The 13,091-nt window shown below is 34.4% G+C and overlaps 3 protein-coding genes across 16 annotated transcripts in view; 1 reads left to right on the forward strand and 2 right to left on the reverse strand.

The window, feature by feature from the left end:
- LOC118274689 (serine/arginine repetitive matrix protein 1) overlaps positions 1-6,991 on the reverse strand; it is a 31,532-nt gene extending 24,541 nt beyond the window's left edge. For 8 of the 14 annotated variants that reach the window (XM_050696894.1, XM_050696899.1, XM_050696891.1 and 5 more), the window contains exon 1: positions 6,588-6,990. In XM_050696894.1, coding sequence (XP_050552851.1) covers positions 6,588-6,749 — 162 coding nt within the window. In that variant the 5' untranslated portion in view covers positions 6,750-6,990. Of the gene's footprint in view, positions 1-6,587 lie in introns of all 14 variants that reach the window. The other 6 variants (XM_050696896.1, XM_050696893.1, XM_035592350.2 and 3 more) reach the window with 1 other exon arrangement.
- A 225-nt stretch (positions 6,992-7,216) lies between these two features.
- Positions 7,217-10,174, forward strand: LOC118274641 (CDP-diacylglycerol--inositol 3-phosphatidyltransferase). Its single transcript, XM_035592277.2, has 4 exons — positions 7,217-7,422; positions 7,505-7,639; positions 8,020-8,337; positions 8,444-10,174. Exons 1-4 carry the CDS (start codon positions 7,374-7,376, stop codon positions 8,602-8,604), a joined length of 663 nt encoding a protein of 220 aa, XP_035448170.2. The 5' UTR covers positions 7,217-7,373; the 3' UTR covers positions 8,605-10,174.
- A 32-nt stretch (positions 10,175-10,206) lies between these two features.
- Positions 10,207-13,005, reverse strand: LOC118274639 (T-complex protein 1 subunit zeta). The gene is made up of 6 exons (XM_035592276.2): positions 12,756-13,005; positions 12,273-12,472; positions 11,970-12,109; positions 11,634-11,781; positions 11,349-11,542; positions 10,207-11,193 (listed from the first exon to the last, which is right to left on the reverse strand). Exons 1-6 carry the CDS (start codon positions 12,890-12,892, stop codon positions 10,417-10,419), a joined length of 1,596 nt encoding a protein of 531 aa, XP_035448169.2. The 5' UTR covers positions 12,893-13,005; the 3' UTR covers positions 10,207-10,416.
- Between the last annotated feature and the right edge of the window lie 86 nt (positions 13,006-13,091).

The raw sequence follows: 13,091 nt of genomic DNA on the forward strand, positions 1-13,091 counted from the left end.
GTCGACACTTTTTAACTCACTTGTTGCATTCATACTACTAAACCAACTGTTCATAATCTTACACAAAACCGATTTATTACTAAGACACTTATTCCTTGTTTACTCGTGATTTCAAATCTATGACGCACCAGCTAAATTACAAATTGTACCCAAGTGTTTGATAAATAAAATCAAACATTACTTATTGATTATCACACTTACTAGACTCTTATTTTGTTTCAAAGTTGTTAGGAAGTTTGGTAAGCTACCAGAAACGACGTGAGAAAAATTTATTCCAAGGCATTCTGTCGCTAGTACAGTCAACAATACCTACTTAAAAACAGTAACGGGAAATAATGAAAAAAGCGATAAAAAATGTACGAAACAAGTAAATACCGCTGTAACGATGACGTGGATAGCTAGTTCAAGCACTCGAATAAAGTGCATAAAATTAAGCGACCACGGGTATCAGATTGGTTACTTCTGAGGACAACATTTTTTTAAGGGAAGTGGAAACAATATTAGTAATATGATAGCAACCTGGCAAGAGTTGTGATGGATCCTATATTAGTTAGACACCTATGATGTCATACTATCAAGTATTCTCAATCTAGGCAAATTAAAGCAAATATTATTTTAATAAAATCGATTATACTAATAACAATCTGTGTGACAATTCAGTTGACATTCTCGACCCTTAGTCAGAAAAAGAAAAGACAGGCTACGTTCTTATCAAAATAAGGCATAGTTTGATGTCTGATCGCAATTATGAATGCCAGGCTAATACTAGCATGTTTCGTGACTCATTAGCAAAATAGCGTTAAGTTGGCGCGACTGGAAAAAATGGAACATACAAAAGCTAACCTGCAGTATTGGATGACTGCCAAATAGTTTGGGAATTGCTGTAAGTACAGCCGAGGTGAAAAAACTTCTTAGAACATAATATCTCTTAGGGTACGCTCTGTCGTAGAACTAGACCACCCACTGATAATGAGTAGCGTGATGAGTCAATTTCCTACAAAAACATCTAGCTATTTTGTCTTGACCATCATTATTTTATTGTCAAAGGAATTAATGCTGAGATACGTACTTTTCTTACACTAAAACATAGCCTAACTAAGCTCTACCTAAGCATAAATATAAATGCTAACTAAATCAGCATGTACAGGAAAGTCGATACAATATAGAAAAGTGACCGAAAGCCGCAGAGTAAACCGAAGCCAAGCGAGAATACGACACGTGTTAAATTAGAACATGTGGTCGAGGTAGGAGACCAACACTTGCCATTGAAACTTGTAATTTCATACAGAGCCTTATGATACGTATTACAGTCGATTACACCTTCAGATAACGTACGACCATCGATCCAATAAGACAATGCGAGGGTGCATGATAGTTGCTAATTTATTCACCTGAGAAGTAGAAAAGATTAATGACTAATAGGAAACTAAGCTATAGGTATTGACTAACGACGTAAATACGTTCGAAGGGAAAAACGCCAGACTTGAAGATGAGCGTGAAAACCAGTGTAATTTACGTTGTCACAGACACGACGCCACGCCATGCAATTACGTTCAATTGGGTGTCAAACGATTTTGTGATGAAATAAAAAAGCTTTTTATACTTTTTGTAGTTTTCAAATAAAATTCGATACTGTACATGAGCATGTTATACTCCTCTATAGATTCTGCATCCTTTTATAGTAACGGCATGAAAAGAAAAAATAGTCGCAAATGTTTCAAAGTTCGTCACTTCTCTAAGGATTCTACTGATAAATATTATAAATGCGAAAGTTTGTATGTTTGTTATTCCTTCACGTCAAAACGGCTGATAGGATCTTGAAATTTGGAACAGGGGCAGATTATGGTCTGAAATAACAGACAGCCGATTTATGCCAAAGGAACGCGGGCGAAGCCGCTGGTAGAAGCTATTATTGTATAAATAAACTTATCTTGCAAAGTAAGATTTAGTAATCAAGAGCCAATTTAATAAATGGCTAATACCTGAATAAATCCGATACGATCGTGACAAACGTCTGTAGCGTGCGATGAAAATGTAGGCCTTGAAGGTTTTTGATCCCTTACATGAACTCATTTAATCTATAAGTCATAGACCGTAACCTATACTGAATACTGTACAACATTTGGTCAGTGATAATAAAATATAATACGTTACTAGACTTAATATAATCTGAATAAACTAGGTCAGTGAACAGCACTACTAGAGCTAAGACAACTGTTTTATCTATCAGAAACTGATATTTTTTGTAAATAAATTAAGAAACAATATTGGATAGTAACAGACTTTACAGTAATTTGCTGTAAAGTTCGGTACAGTGATTATTCATCGATAACTGCTTTCAAATTTTCAGTAAACAGAGGATAGTAAGAATCAAAGATATTATTGGTGAAGTAAACGAAATTCAGACAGAATATCTGTGGTGAGTGGTGAGAGTGGTCAAGCGGCGTCTGGGGCGGCGGCGGCTGCGGGTCGCCGTGACGGACCAACAATGCGGTGCCCAAGCTTCCGTTACACGGCCAGCCCGCACCGCGTAAACCTACACCGCCTCCGACTGTCGCCACTATTGTCACCGATCTCTACTACACTGTCTACCTTTACAGTTCTGCTCGAAATAATTTGCCAACAGCCTTTTCATGCTCCAGCCACAACAAACTACTTACAATAATTGGAATTGTAAATCATTGAACAAAAAAGTGAAAGGTTTATAAACTTTATAATGTCCTTATGTGGGACAATATTTTTGAACGGGAATTTTAGAAACCGTCAGTTCAGCGTGTTCTTATCACATGTAAATCTGATCATAATTAATTATTTATTTTCTAAATCGAATCAAGATGCACAGTTTGCATGCTAATGGTTCTTTCTAAGATGCTGTGAAATTATGACCTAGCTCAAAAGCACGCGATTAGAGAAATGTCGCAGAACTGTTGCCGGGTGCGCTATACCTATCGCTACATTGCTTGCTCGCAAAATGAGCACAGTTTTTCTCGGCAAAATAATTATCCACACTGTACAATCGTGGTAAAATGTATGATACTTTCTTTTTCATCTCGTGTTAGAGTATCGTTACAACGCAATCGAATAATATATTTTTGATTCACGCCAAATATGATGAGTTGATTCGACGACTGCGCAAGTGACGGAGTTCATGTGCCTTTTTCAGCAAACCATCTGTTGTCAGAGGTACACTTGTCCAACAATGATTCATAAGATACAAAAAGCAATGATTAGGCAGTTTTGATAAATGTACTAGGATTTGTATAAAGGTAAGTTTTCACAAAGTAGAGGTTTGTGACATAAACAGAAGAAATAATGAAGTAAATGAATAAATAATCTTTTATTTGATAAAGAGAAATTGCGAGTACTGCGAGTGAAAAGTTTAGCACTTGTTCATTTCAGTTAATTTCACATTTCAATTTTACGAGGTCCAGTACTACAATAGAAAAATACAAGGTGTCTCAAAAGAAAGTTCACATTTAAATCTTTTTTTAAAAGAAAAGTCTTAGCTTTATTGAAAAAAATGTTATTGTATATTGAAGTACACTGTTTGGGAATTTATTTTAAAAAATAACATTGTCCAAATGTAAACCGTTGCGCTCTCGGCATTCATTTAGTCGGGCACTAAAATTGCCTATGACAGCTCGGCAGGTAGTCTCCGTGATGGCTACCATTTCATGACGGATATTTTCTTTTAATTGTGCCAGGGAAGTCGGTTTATTAGCGTAAACTTTTGATTTGACATAACCCCTCAGGAAAAAATCCAAAGGCGTTAAATCGGGACTCCGTGGAGGCCTATTTATGTCACCTCGCCTGGAGATTAATTTGTTCGGAAAAAATTCTCGAACTCGAGGCAGAGATCTGTTGGACGTGTGTGAAGTTGCTTCATCCTGCTGGAACCATGTTCTTTGATTGTAACCAGGAAAGTTTTGCAGTTGGGGTACGAAAAACTCGTCTAACATCTCCACATAACGCTCTGAATTCACTGTGAGTGTGCGTCCCCTTCCATCTTCAAAAAAGGGCCGATAATTCGGCCGTAACACTGTCCACGTTTTCGGCTGTTCTTGATGTTCTTGGCCGCCCAGATTTTGGTTTCTCCAGAGTTGACCCCGTCTCTTCAAACTTCTTAACCCATTTTGCAATGAGTCGTGTGCTAGGCGCATCATTTAAGTGACGAATATGTCGAATACTGCAGAATTTTCTACGCGCTACAGTCGCCGAATTACCGTTTTTGTAAAACTCACGTACGCACAACGCACGGTCCGCACCAGAGAAACGCTCCATAGCGACAAAATTCCCAAGAGCCAGACTACCGACTGACATACCCCCCGCGCCCCTTAGAATAGTTGCTTTCGCGTAATAAAATAAGCAAATGTGAACTTACTTTTGAGACACCTTGTATCTGGGTTCTAAGGATCTAAAATTGACAGACCTACAAAATAAGTAATATGCTAAATTAAAACATACTTTAAAGATATTTTTCTCAAGGAATACTAATTTATAATTAGTATTATTAGCAATACCTATTGTATTTAAATAAAATCCATACATTGCAAAATGCTTAGTTTAGCAACCTTTCAGTATAGATGATATCACTATCTTTAAATCGAAGTTGTACTGAATGCAAAGGGAAGTAGCCAAAATTGAAGGACAATAATTTATTATGTATTTGTTGATAAAAAAAAAAACAGCAGTAAAATAGGTACTACAAATGGTTAGTGAAAAGTATTCTCTGCTTCTCCCTATTGTAGATAGAAAGAGACATTTAAACATTAAGAAAAACCAGTTATTTTGGTCTAATTAGCATCTAACTACCTCATCATAATTTGTGGTGACAATGTGAAACAGGTTCTGATAAAACTTGCTATTTTCCTTTTAAGAAATTAATTAAGCTATTATGAAAGGCCAGAGTATTCTTATTATCAATTCACATTACTTCCTAACCATTTATGAGTTTATGAGTATAGATATCACTAATTATAAATTAATCAAGACTCATTCCTACTGATTAGAGAACATTACTAGGCAATATTAATCAACCTTTATTCCATCAATGCAATAATTTGTGCAGAAAGAGAAATAGGTGGAACTTTTATGTCATTTCATAAATTATGGACTCATTATTAAGTGCCAAGATCTGTATAGTAAAAGAAACTGAGAAACAAAGACAAAAACGGCAATGATAAACTATTCATTTCCCTAACAACAAAAACAAATGTTCTCCTAAATAAAGTAATAATCTTGCAAGAATTTCCATTCCTTTGAAAACTATAGAAAGTGTATCAACACTTTATAATAACATATTGCATAAGCTACTTTTAGTTACTTATATTCAAATGAATTAGGTAGATACATTACTAAGACAAGCATACAATTATGGTTATTGATTACATTAGATGTATATTTTATTTATAATAGGGTTTTATCTATAAAATATAAAGATAGTGACATAGATACAACCTCAATTTATTACAAGCACAAGAATTGTGTAAAAATTGTCTGATGAAATATTTTCATAAAAAACTTTGCATTAAAACCTTATTTAAATAAGTGACACAATGTCATTGATTATGACTTTGTATTACTTATAATCTCCATAGATAAAAGATTATAAACTCTTTTATTGTAAAATGTTAATTATTGCTATCTGCCGATTTCAATAACCAATCTCAATCCAAAATATTAAGATAAATTTTGACATTCATTGTATGGAGTTTCTCTCAAAAATGGCAATCTATCCAAAGATTTTGGATTAAGGTCTGTTATTGAAATTGGCAGTATGTAGCTGGTTGATAAACCAGACAACTTGTCAAGTCTAAGTAAGCATACTATGAAGAAATAAGGTCTTTGAATCAATTTTGGCCTTGTTACATCCACCAATGGTAATGATTTGAATAGCACATAATCGTCATGTAAAGAATACAAAATAAATAGTATAAAACAAAGCCCTTGCAGTTTTTATTTCAATATTGAAAAGACAATAACAATTATGCCTGTGAAGATAATTTTATATTACCTTTCATGTATTCCTAGTTATAGAACTAATTACTATTCTATAGAGAATAAAACCTTCTTTTGAGTGATATAAATAATCACAACTACATACTTGTCTTATTCTAAAATGCTGACACATAAGATTATGATACAGTGTATTTGATGTAAAAAGGGTAAAACAAGTCATTATTATGAAATAAGCAGGATATCCTTGAATGTGTACTCAATATATGAACAATACTAGGCAGTAATTTGTTGTACTGTACAACTTTTGAAAATAAACTATTTCAATACAAATGGTCAATAAGTGGGCACAAAATAATTTAAATTGCATACTCATGCTCACCACACACCAGATAAAGTAAATTAATTAATATTTTTGACAGACTGTTATCCTTCGCCATTTTCACCTACCTACTTTATTATTACACACACACACATTGTTACTAATGTTTCAATTACGAAAAAAATACGAACGCTCACAGAGTAATATAATTTGGATAAGATAAAATATCCGAAAAATTAACTATCGACGACAAATAAGTTCCTGCTTTACACAAACTAAAATCAAAAAATGGCAGCAGAGATCGACTTACCTCAACTTCAACGGCTGCTGCCGTATTTGTTGGTTTGTGGTCTGAATTTGTGTGCTGGTCATTTACTAGATTATGTAGAAGTTTCGAATCTTCAGTGGAAATATTTGTGGCACTTTTGTCCGGGGCTTTGGGTTCCTTATCATACTCCGGCGGAGGAGCCATCTTGAAGGAAGAGCAGTCAGATGACACAAGTCGTATGACTTTCGCACACCGAAATCACTCTTTTCCCCGACAAAATGTCTTTTCCACTTACTAGCTACTAAATCGAATCATGATGAGTAATTTAGCTACAACATAATGAAAGTTCTAACCATTTGCAAAAACGGATTCATCATTTTCGACAGATTCCGACCAACATTTTTAACGACTACAAGAACGCCCTCTAGTGGCGTGAATTTGAGGATTTGTTACAGATTATACACATTTATGATTTGACATAGACTCTACATGCCAGTTTGAAAATTAACTAATTGCAAGATTTCGTTAATATTTATTATACTAGTGTTTATATACCATCATCGTCATTAGTTAACAAAATATTAATCCAATTTTTCAATAAAATTTTCTTTGTATCATAAAGTTGTGTTGGAAGTTCAATCCAGTTCAATCAATGAATCAAGATCAGTCTGTGGGGAAACGTAAAAAAAGTAAACTGTCAAATTTATTTTTGTTTATGATTTAGTCAATTACTCATTTCATTTGACATCAATCATTTTGCTTTGGGCGAATCGTACATTTTTGCCAAATATTATTCTGCAGTAATAGTTTTATATTCCCGCTTCAAAAATGACTGAAAGTCAGGAAAATATTTTCCTCTTTGTTCCTAACATTATTGGTACGTATGGTTTCTCTGAACAGTTTTCTACATAAGTGCGGAATTACGCATTTTCATCCTATTGTTGTTGATGTTGTTTCAGGTTTTGGGAGAGTAATCCTTGCAATTATATCCTTTTATTTTATGCCAACACACTGTATTTTGGCGTGTGTTTGCTATGTTACTTCTGCCTTATTGGACGCTATCGATGGGCATGCCGCAAGATACTTTAATCAAAGTAAGTGCTTTATAAGGTATCATATAATTCAATTACTTATCTGTTCTGGTACCGAGTGGTAAAGCCGGCACGAGATAATATTGATAATCTTACAAAGTTGGCAAATAAATATGTTGTAGGCGAGCCACCTCGATATTTTATTTGTATTCTGAGTATTGTAGATATGACAGATATGAGTATGTGGGCTAATATTAGACTAAGGCGTTTGCGTGTCTTTCCGCAAATGTGTGCAGCTTATGCATTCATGACACCTGACCTATATTTCTCATTTAGAATGCTTTGAACTTATATTCTAGCTACACAGTGTGAAACAATATCAATAATGAATCGCAAACAATATTTTACACAAATCCTACTTAATGGGTAAACTTGTGTTTCAGGCACGAAGTTTGGTGCAATTCTGGATCAACTTACTGACCGTGCGGGCACTGCTTGCCTCATGATGACCCTGGCAACATTTTACCCACAGTACACATTCTGGTTCCAAATATCCATGGCGATTGACATCACATGCCACTGGATGTACCTCCACACTGTTACCCTGCAGGGCAAGGCTTCTCACAAGTTCATTGACATGTCTGAGAATCCTATCATGCGCATCTATTACACAAACAAATTGGTTCTCTTCTTCATGTGTGCTGGTAATGAGGCTTTCTATGCTGCTCTCTATGTAATGTACTTCTACAGTGGACCTACAGGTAATTTATGACTTATCTTCAAGCATTCTCATGTTGCATTGAACTGTTTGTAAATCAAGATTAAAGTTATGAGGTAAACTAATGGATGAATAATTTAATGTTTCAGTTCTGGGAGTTGGCCTGTACAAGCTGATCGCTATCATCTCAGCACCGGTAGCTATTGTGAAGGCTGGCATATCAGTTCTGCAGGGTGTTGTTGGAGCCATCAACTTGTCGACCATTGACATCAATGAGCGGGCCGCTCTGGCTGCTAAACAAAAGAATTAAACACAATACAACTAGGTCACAAGCAGAATGTTAATGCTATTCAAAGATTTGAAATGCCCATTTAATTTGAATTCAATTTGATTCCTAAAATGTGCATAATAAAGTTAACTGTTAAAGTAAAGCTAGTCACCCAAGAATTTACACTTAAGTTTTACAAAAATCTGCTTTGGATTATTTATTTCGTTATTACCAAAAGGGTTATTGTGAAGATCGTGGTCTGCATGTTTATGTTGTAAGCACTTCAAGTTGTAATATTATATATGTAACTGGTTTACATTTATTTCAATAATCTGCTAATGTACATGTCACTAACAATACTAGTAGTTGCATGGTGGTAATTAACTCTGTTGTTAATTTGTTAATTTATAATTGTTTTATTTTATGTTAATTCACTATGATTTAATTGTTGAGACACATGTATAGTTTGCGAATCTCCATTTGTAATGTTGCGAATATTAATTAAGCTAGTTGTTTCTCGTAAACTAGTTGACAAAAATACCAGGCCTTCCTCAATGAGGTCTACTCCTATTCAGTCTTCTTTGTGAGCTTGAACAAAAATAATATTTTATGGTTATGGTAGTATGTAATTGGTTTCATGTGGATGTGATGTCTTTGTGGTGCAATTATTATATAGTAGTATGTAGTGTCTACCCATTGATCCATCATTACTGTTGTAAAATGTGAACTTCCAGTAGGGATAATTGTTTTCTCAAGGGAAAGGTTTTCTACTTTCATCGTAATTTAATCCATTCGCATTTATTATTCCGGGTTTTATAGATTTTTATTTTTAGACACCTTTTTATATTTTCTTTTAATTTATTTACATTCCATCCAGTACAGAGTAAAATAATAAATTTTATCTTTGTTTTTTACTTTTAGTCTAAACTATTTGTATAACACATGTTTACATTACTTCATTTTGGTAAAAGCATGCTGTAAAACATGATAATATTTATGACAGAGAAGATAAAAATATAATCTTTATATCTTTAAGAGGTGATGCCAATAATGTTGCGAAACCTTTACAAGTAAGTGTTAAAAATAATGTTTATTTGCTCTTATTATATTTATGATCTGTTTCCTATTGGTTTTGTTATGAAATAGAAGAGTGATTGTGAAGTTAAATAAACTTGTAATTAATAATTGTCTAATTTATATTACGTGATTATTTTATCAACAAACTCTTATTATTTAATTGAAATATCAAAGACAGTATAAATTACTTTCAACCACTCATTATAATATGAGCAAAAGGAAGAAGTGATAATCATTATATACTTGTACGCATTTTTATGAACAAATCTCTTCTTCATTGAAGTAGAATTATAAATGTTTATGATGTCATCACAATCTAGTTGGTTATTATGTTAGAATGTGTGTGTAGGTGTACTTCCAAGTGTATGATAATATTGTACCTATGTTTATTCTAAAATCGATCTCTGGGCAAAATATATTTAATTTTAACAAAAGTGAAATGAATAATGTTGTACAATCTGGTAGGCTGAGCCTAATATTATGTATAATTGATATTTGTATATTATGTGTTGACCCCAATAAAAGTGAAAAGTAACTTTGTTTTTAATTGATGAATGAAACAAAACATTTATTAGTAAGATTTTTATTTAATTTTTAGAAGTAAAGCAAATAATATAGTATATTGTGAAGGCCCCAATGTTGTTACTTACTGAAGCAATATTAAAAATAACACTTTGTAGTGAATAGTGAATAATACTAATAATTGTTAATTATTTGAAAAATAATAGTATAGCTATCATCATAGCATAAACTTATCATTGTTAAAATAATGTTAAATTATCCTTTCAAACTGCTCATTCCTGCTCTCATGATCTCGTCAACAAGGAGGAGGTTGCTTGCAATAACGGAACAGGAGTTGATGATTTGTTTCTTAACAACATAGTTGTCAATGATGCCCAAATCGGTTGGTTTGATAGCTTCGCCAGTACTCAAGTCGAGGCCAATGGGATCAGGGCTGAGGCGCGACTCTTCCTGAAGCTTCACAATCGTGTCTTGAGCATCATAGCCTGAATTGATAGCTAAGGTTTTGGGGATTACTAGCAGAGCTTCAGCGTATGCCTGGATACCTAGACGTGCTTTTCCCTTGACAGTGTCCTTGTATTTCAACAATTCGGTGTTAGCTTTGATCTCAAAGGCGCCAGCGCCAGGAATAACACACTTATCTTCGATAGCATTGTTGATAGCCCTAAGGCCGTCACGTACGGCGTCCTTGATCTGCGCAAGAGTGTGCTTGTTGGGTCCCTTGATAAGAATAGTTACAGATTGGGGATTCTTGCACTGCTCTACAAAGGTATATTTCTCTTCACCAAGAATATGCTCGTACACAAGACCAGCATAACCCAGGCACTCCTCATTGAGGCCATCAACAGAGTTCATGGCGATACCACCGCACGCCAGAGCCAGACGCTCCATGTTACGTCTTTTGGCCCTGCGCAATCCCATAATGCCCTCTTTGGCGAAGGCGTCTAGGGAAAGTGGGTCAATACCTTTCTGGTTGATAACAACAAAGTTCTTGTCAGTGCCATCACACACCTTTTTCTTCAGAGCAATAATCTGTAACATAAATAAACATAGAATTTTAACATTTACAAGAGAAGTTTTACAATAGACAATTACAATTTTTTAGAATTTTTTACAGTTTACTGTACTGATCATAGGCGACCTTTGACGATTACTTTGTGATCTTTGGGAGGAGAATGTTTACTTACAGCCTTAACTCTCTGGTCAATGAAGTCACGTTCAGCAGCTACTAACTTCTCTCTGTCCTCAGCCGACTTGTAGAAGAATCCAGAATTAACTTCAGTCTTTTCATACTCAAGGGAGATATTACAGGTGAGGATGTATGCATTCTCAACACGTTTTGGCATGTCAGGGTGGCGAGTACCGTGGTCCAACACCAAACCTGTAAACAAAATAATGAACAATGAATTATAAAGTAAATAATTAGCAATTATATACACACATACATTTATAAATCAGAACCAATGAATCACCTTTGATAAGGGTAGTCTCTGTAGCCGTCTTGTGTTGCATCTCCATGATCTCCACCATATGCAGGTCAGCCGGTTTCTCTGGTACTCGGATAGTCAGCACTGCATCCACGCATGCATCAGTCAACACTTCAGCTAAGCTGGCATGTACCTAATATACAGAAAATTGTGTAAGTTAAAGTAATGAAAATGAAGTTTGTTACAAACAGATAAATGATTTCATGTTTGAATGTAAGAATCAATATCCTCTAGTCAGATAGTTTTTTAATAACTAATTCTTTCTCAATACTTACTACTCAAGCTTAGTACAAAAGCTGTTATAAGCTGTCTCAGGCATACCTTGGTCTTAAGAGAGGTCCTTGCAACATCAAGTAAATCTGAACGCTTTACTTCAATGGGAATCTTAATTGATTCAAGAATTTCTAAAGCCTTCACTCTGGCTACATCAAAACCTTCTGTTAGGATCCTTGGGTGCAAACCTGTGTAAAAAGTAATTTTATAAAAATAAATGTAAATCATTTTATCATCACCATGTTTGAAAGAAATAAGTTACAACTACTAATGTTATAAGGAACAGAACGTTATAAGGGTGAAGAAAAACTATTTCATTTTATTTGGTAGATCTAATGAGATTAATTATACCTTCACTAATGTAAATATCAGCTTGCTTCAGGAGCTCTCCAATGAGGAGCACGGTAGAAGTAGTTCCATCTCCAGTGGCATCGTCCTGGGCGGTGGAAGCGCGAGCAATAAGGGATGCGGTCGGGTGCTGGATCTGCATCTCGTGAAGGAGCACATTACCATCTTTAGTAATTTTTATGTCACCAGCACCAGACACCAACCTGAAAAATATTTTTTAGGATCAATATAAGCTGTTATTACGCGCCTGAAAGTTAAAACTATATAAAAATAATAAACTTTATAAATAATTTTGTTTTATATCAAAATTTTGATACATGAGCTTAGAAAAAAGTCGAGATCATATGACTTTTACAAAGAGATTTTAACTATCTAAAAATGTAATGACACTGATTAGCAAAATGAAACAAGGTTCCGGTAGCTGAAAAAAAGCACTTTCAATAACTTTTAGAGCAAGATACAATGTAATAACAGAAAAAACAATACATTTTCATTGTTCCTTTAGGACCGAGGTTAGTTCTCATCACATCTTGGATTCCTTTTGCAGCAGAAATGTTCACGGCCAAAGCTTGGGAAGCCCTAGCTAATTCAGCTTTGGGATTTAGTAAACTGATTGCTGCCATTTCTATAACTTAATTGTTTTAGAATTAGTGAAAACTGAAACACGCGGATATCCCAATAATTTGGGAACCAGAAAAATAGTACTAACGTATTGTCTATGGTAAGCGATTATGAATGACTAAATGAATGAACTATACCAACTGTCTATGGCCAGATTTGATTTTAAAATAAAACTGTAATTATTATTTAAAAAATATAAAT

Source organism: Spodoptera frugiperda, chromosome 11, assembly GCF_023101765.2.
Source record: "Spodoptera frugiperda isolate SF20-4 chromosome 11, AGI-APGP_CSIRO_Sfru_2.0, whole genome shotgun sequence".
NCBI classification, from domain to species: domain Eukaryota; kingdom Metazoa; phylum Arthropoda; class Insecta; order Lepidoptera; family Noctuidae; genus Spodoptera; species Spodoptera frugiperda.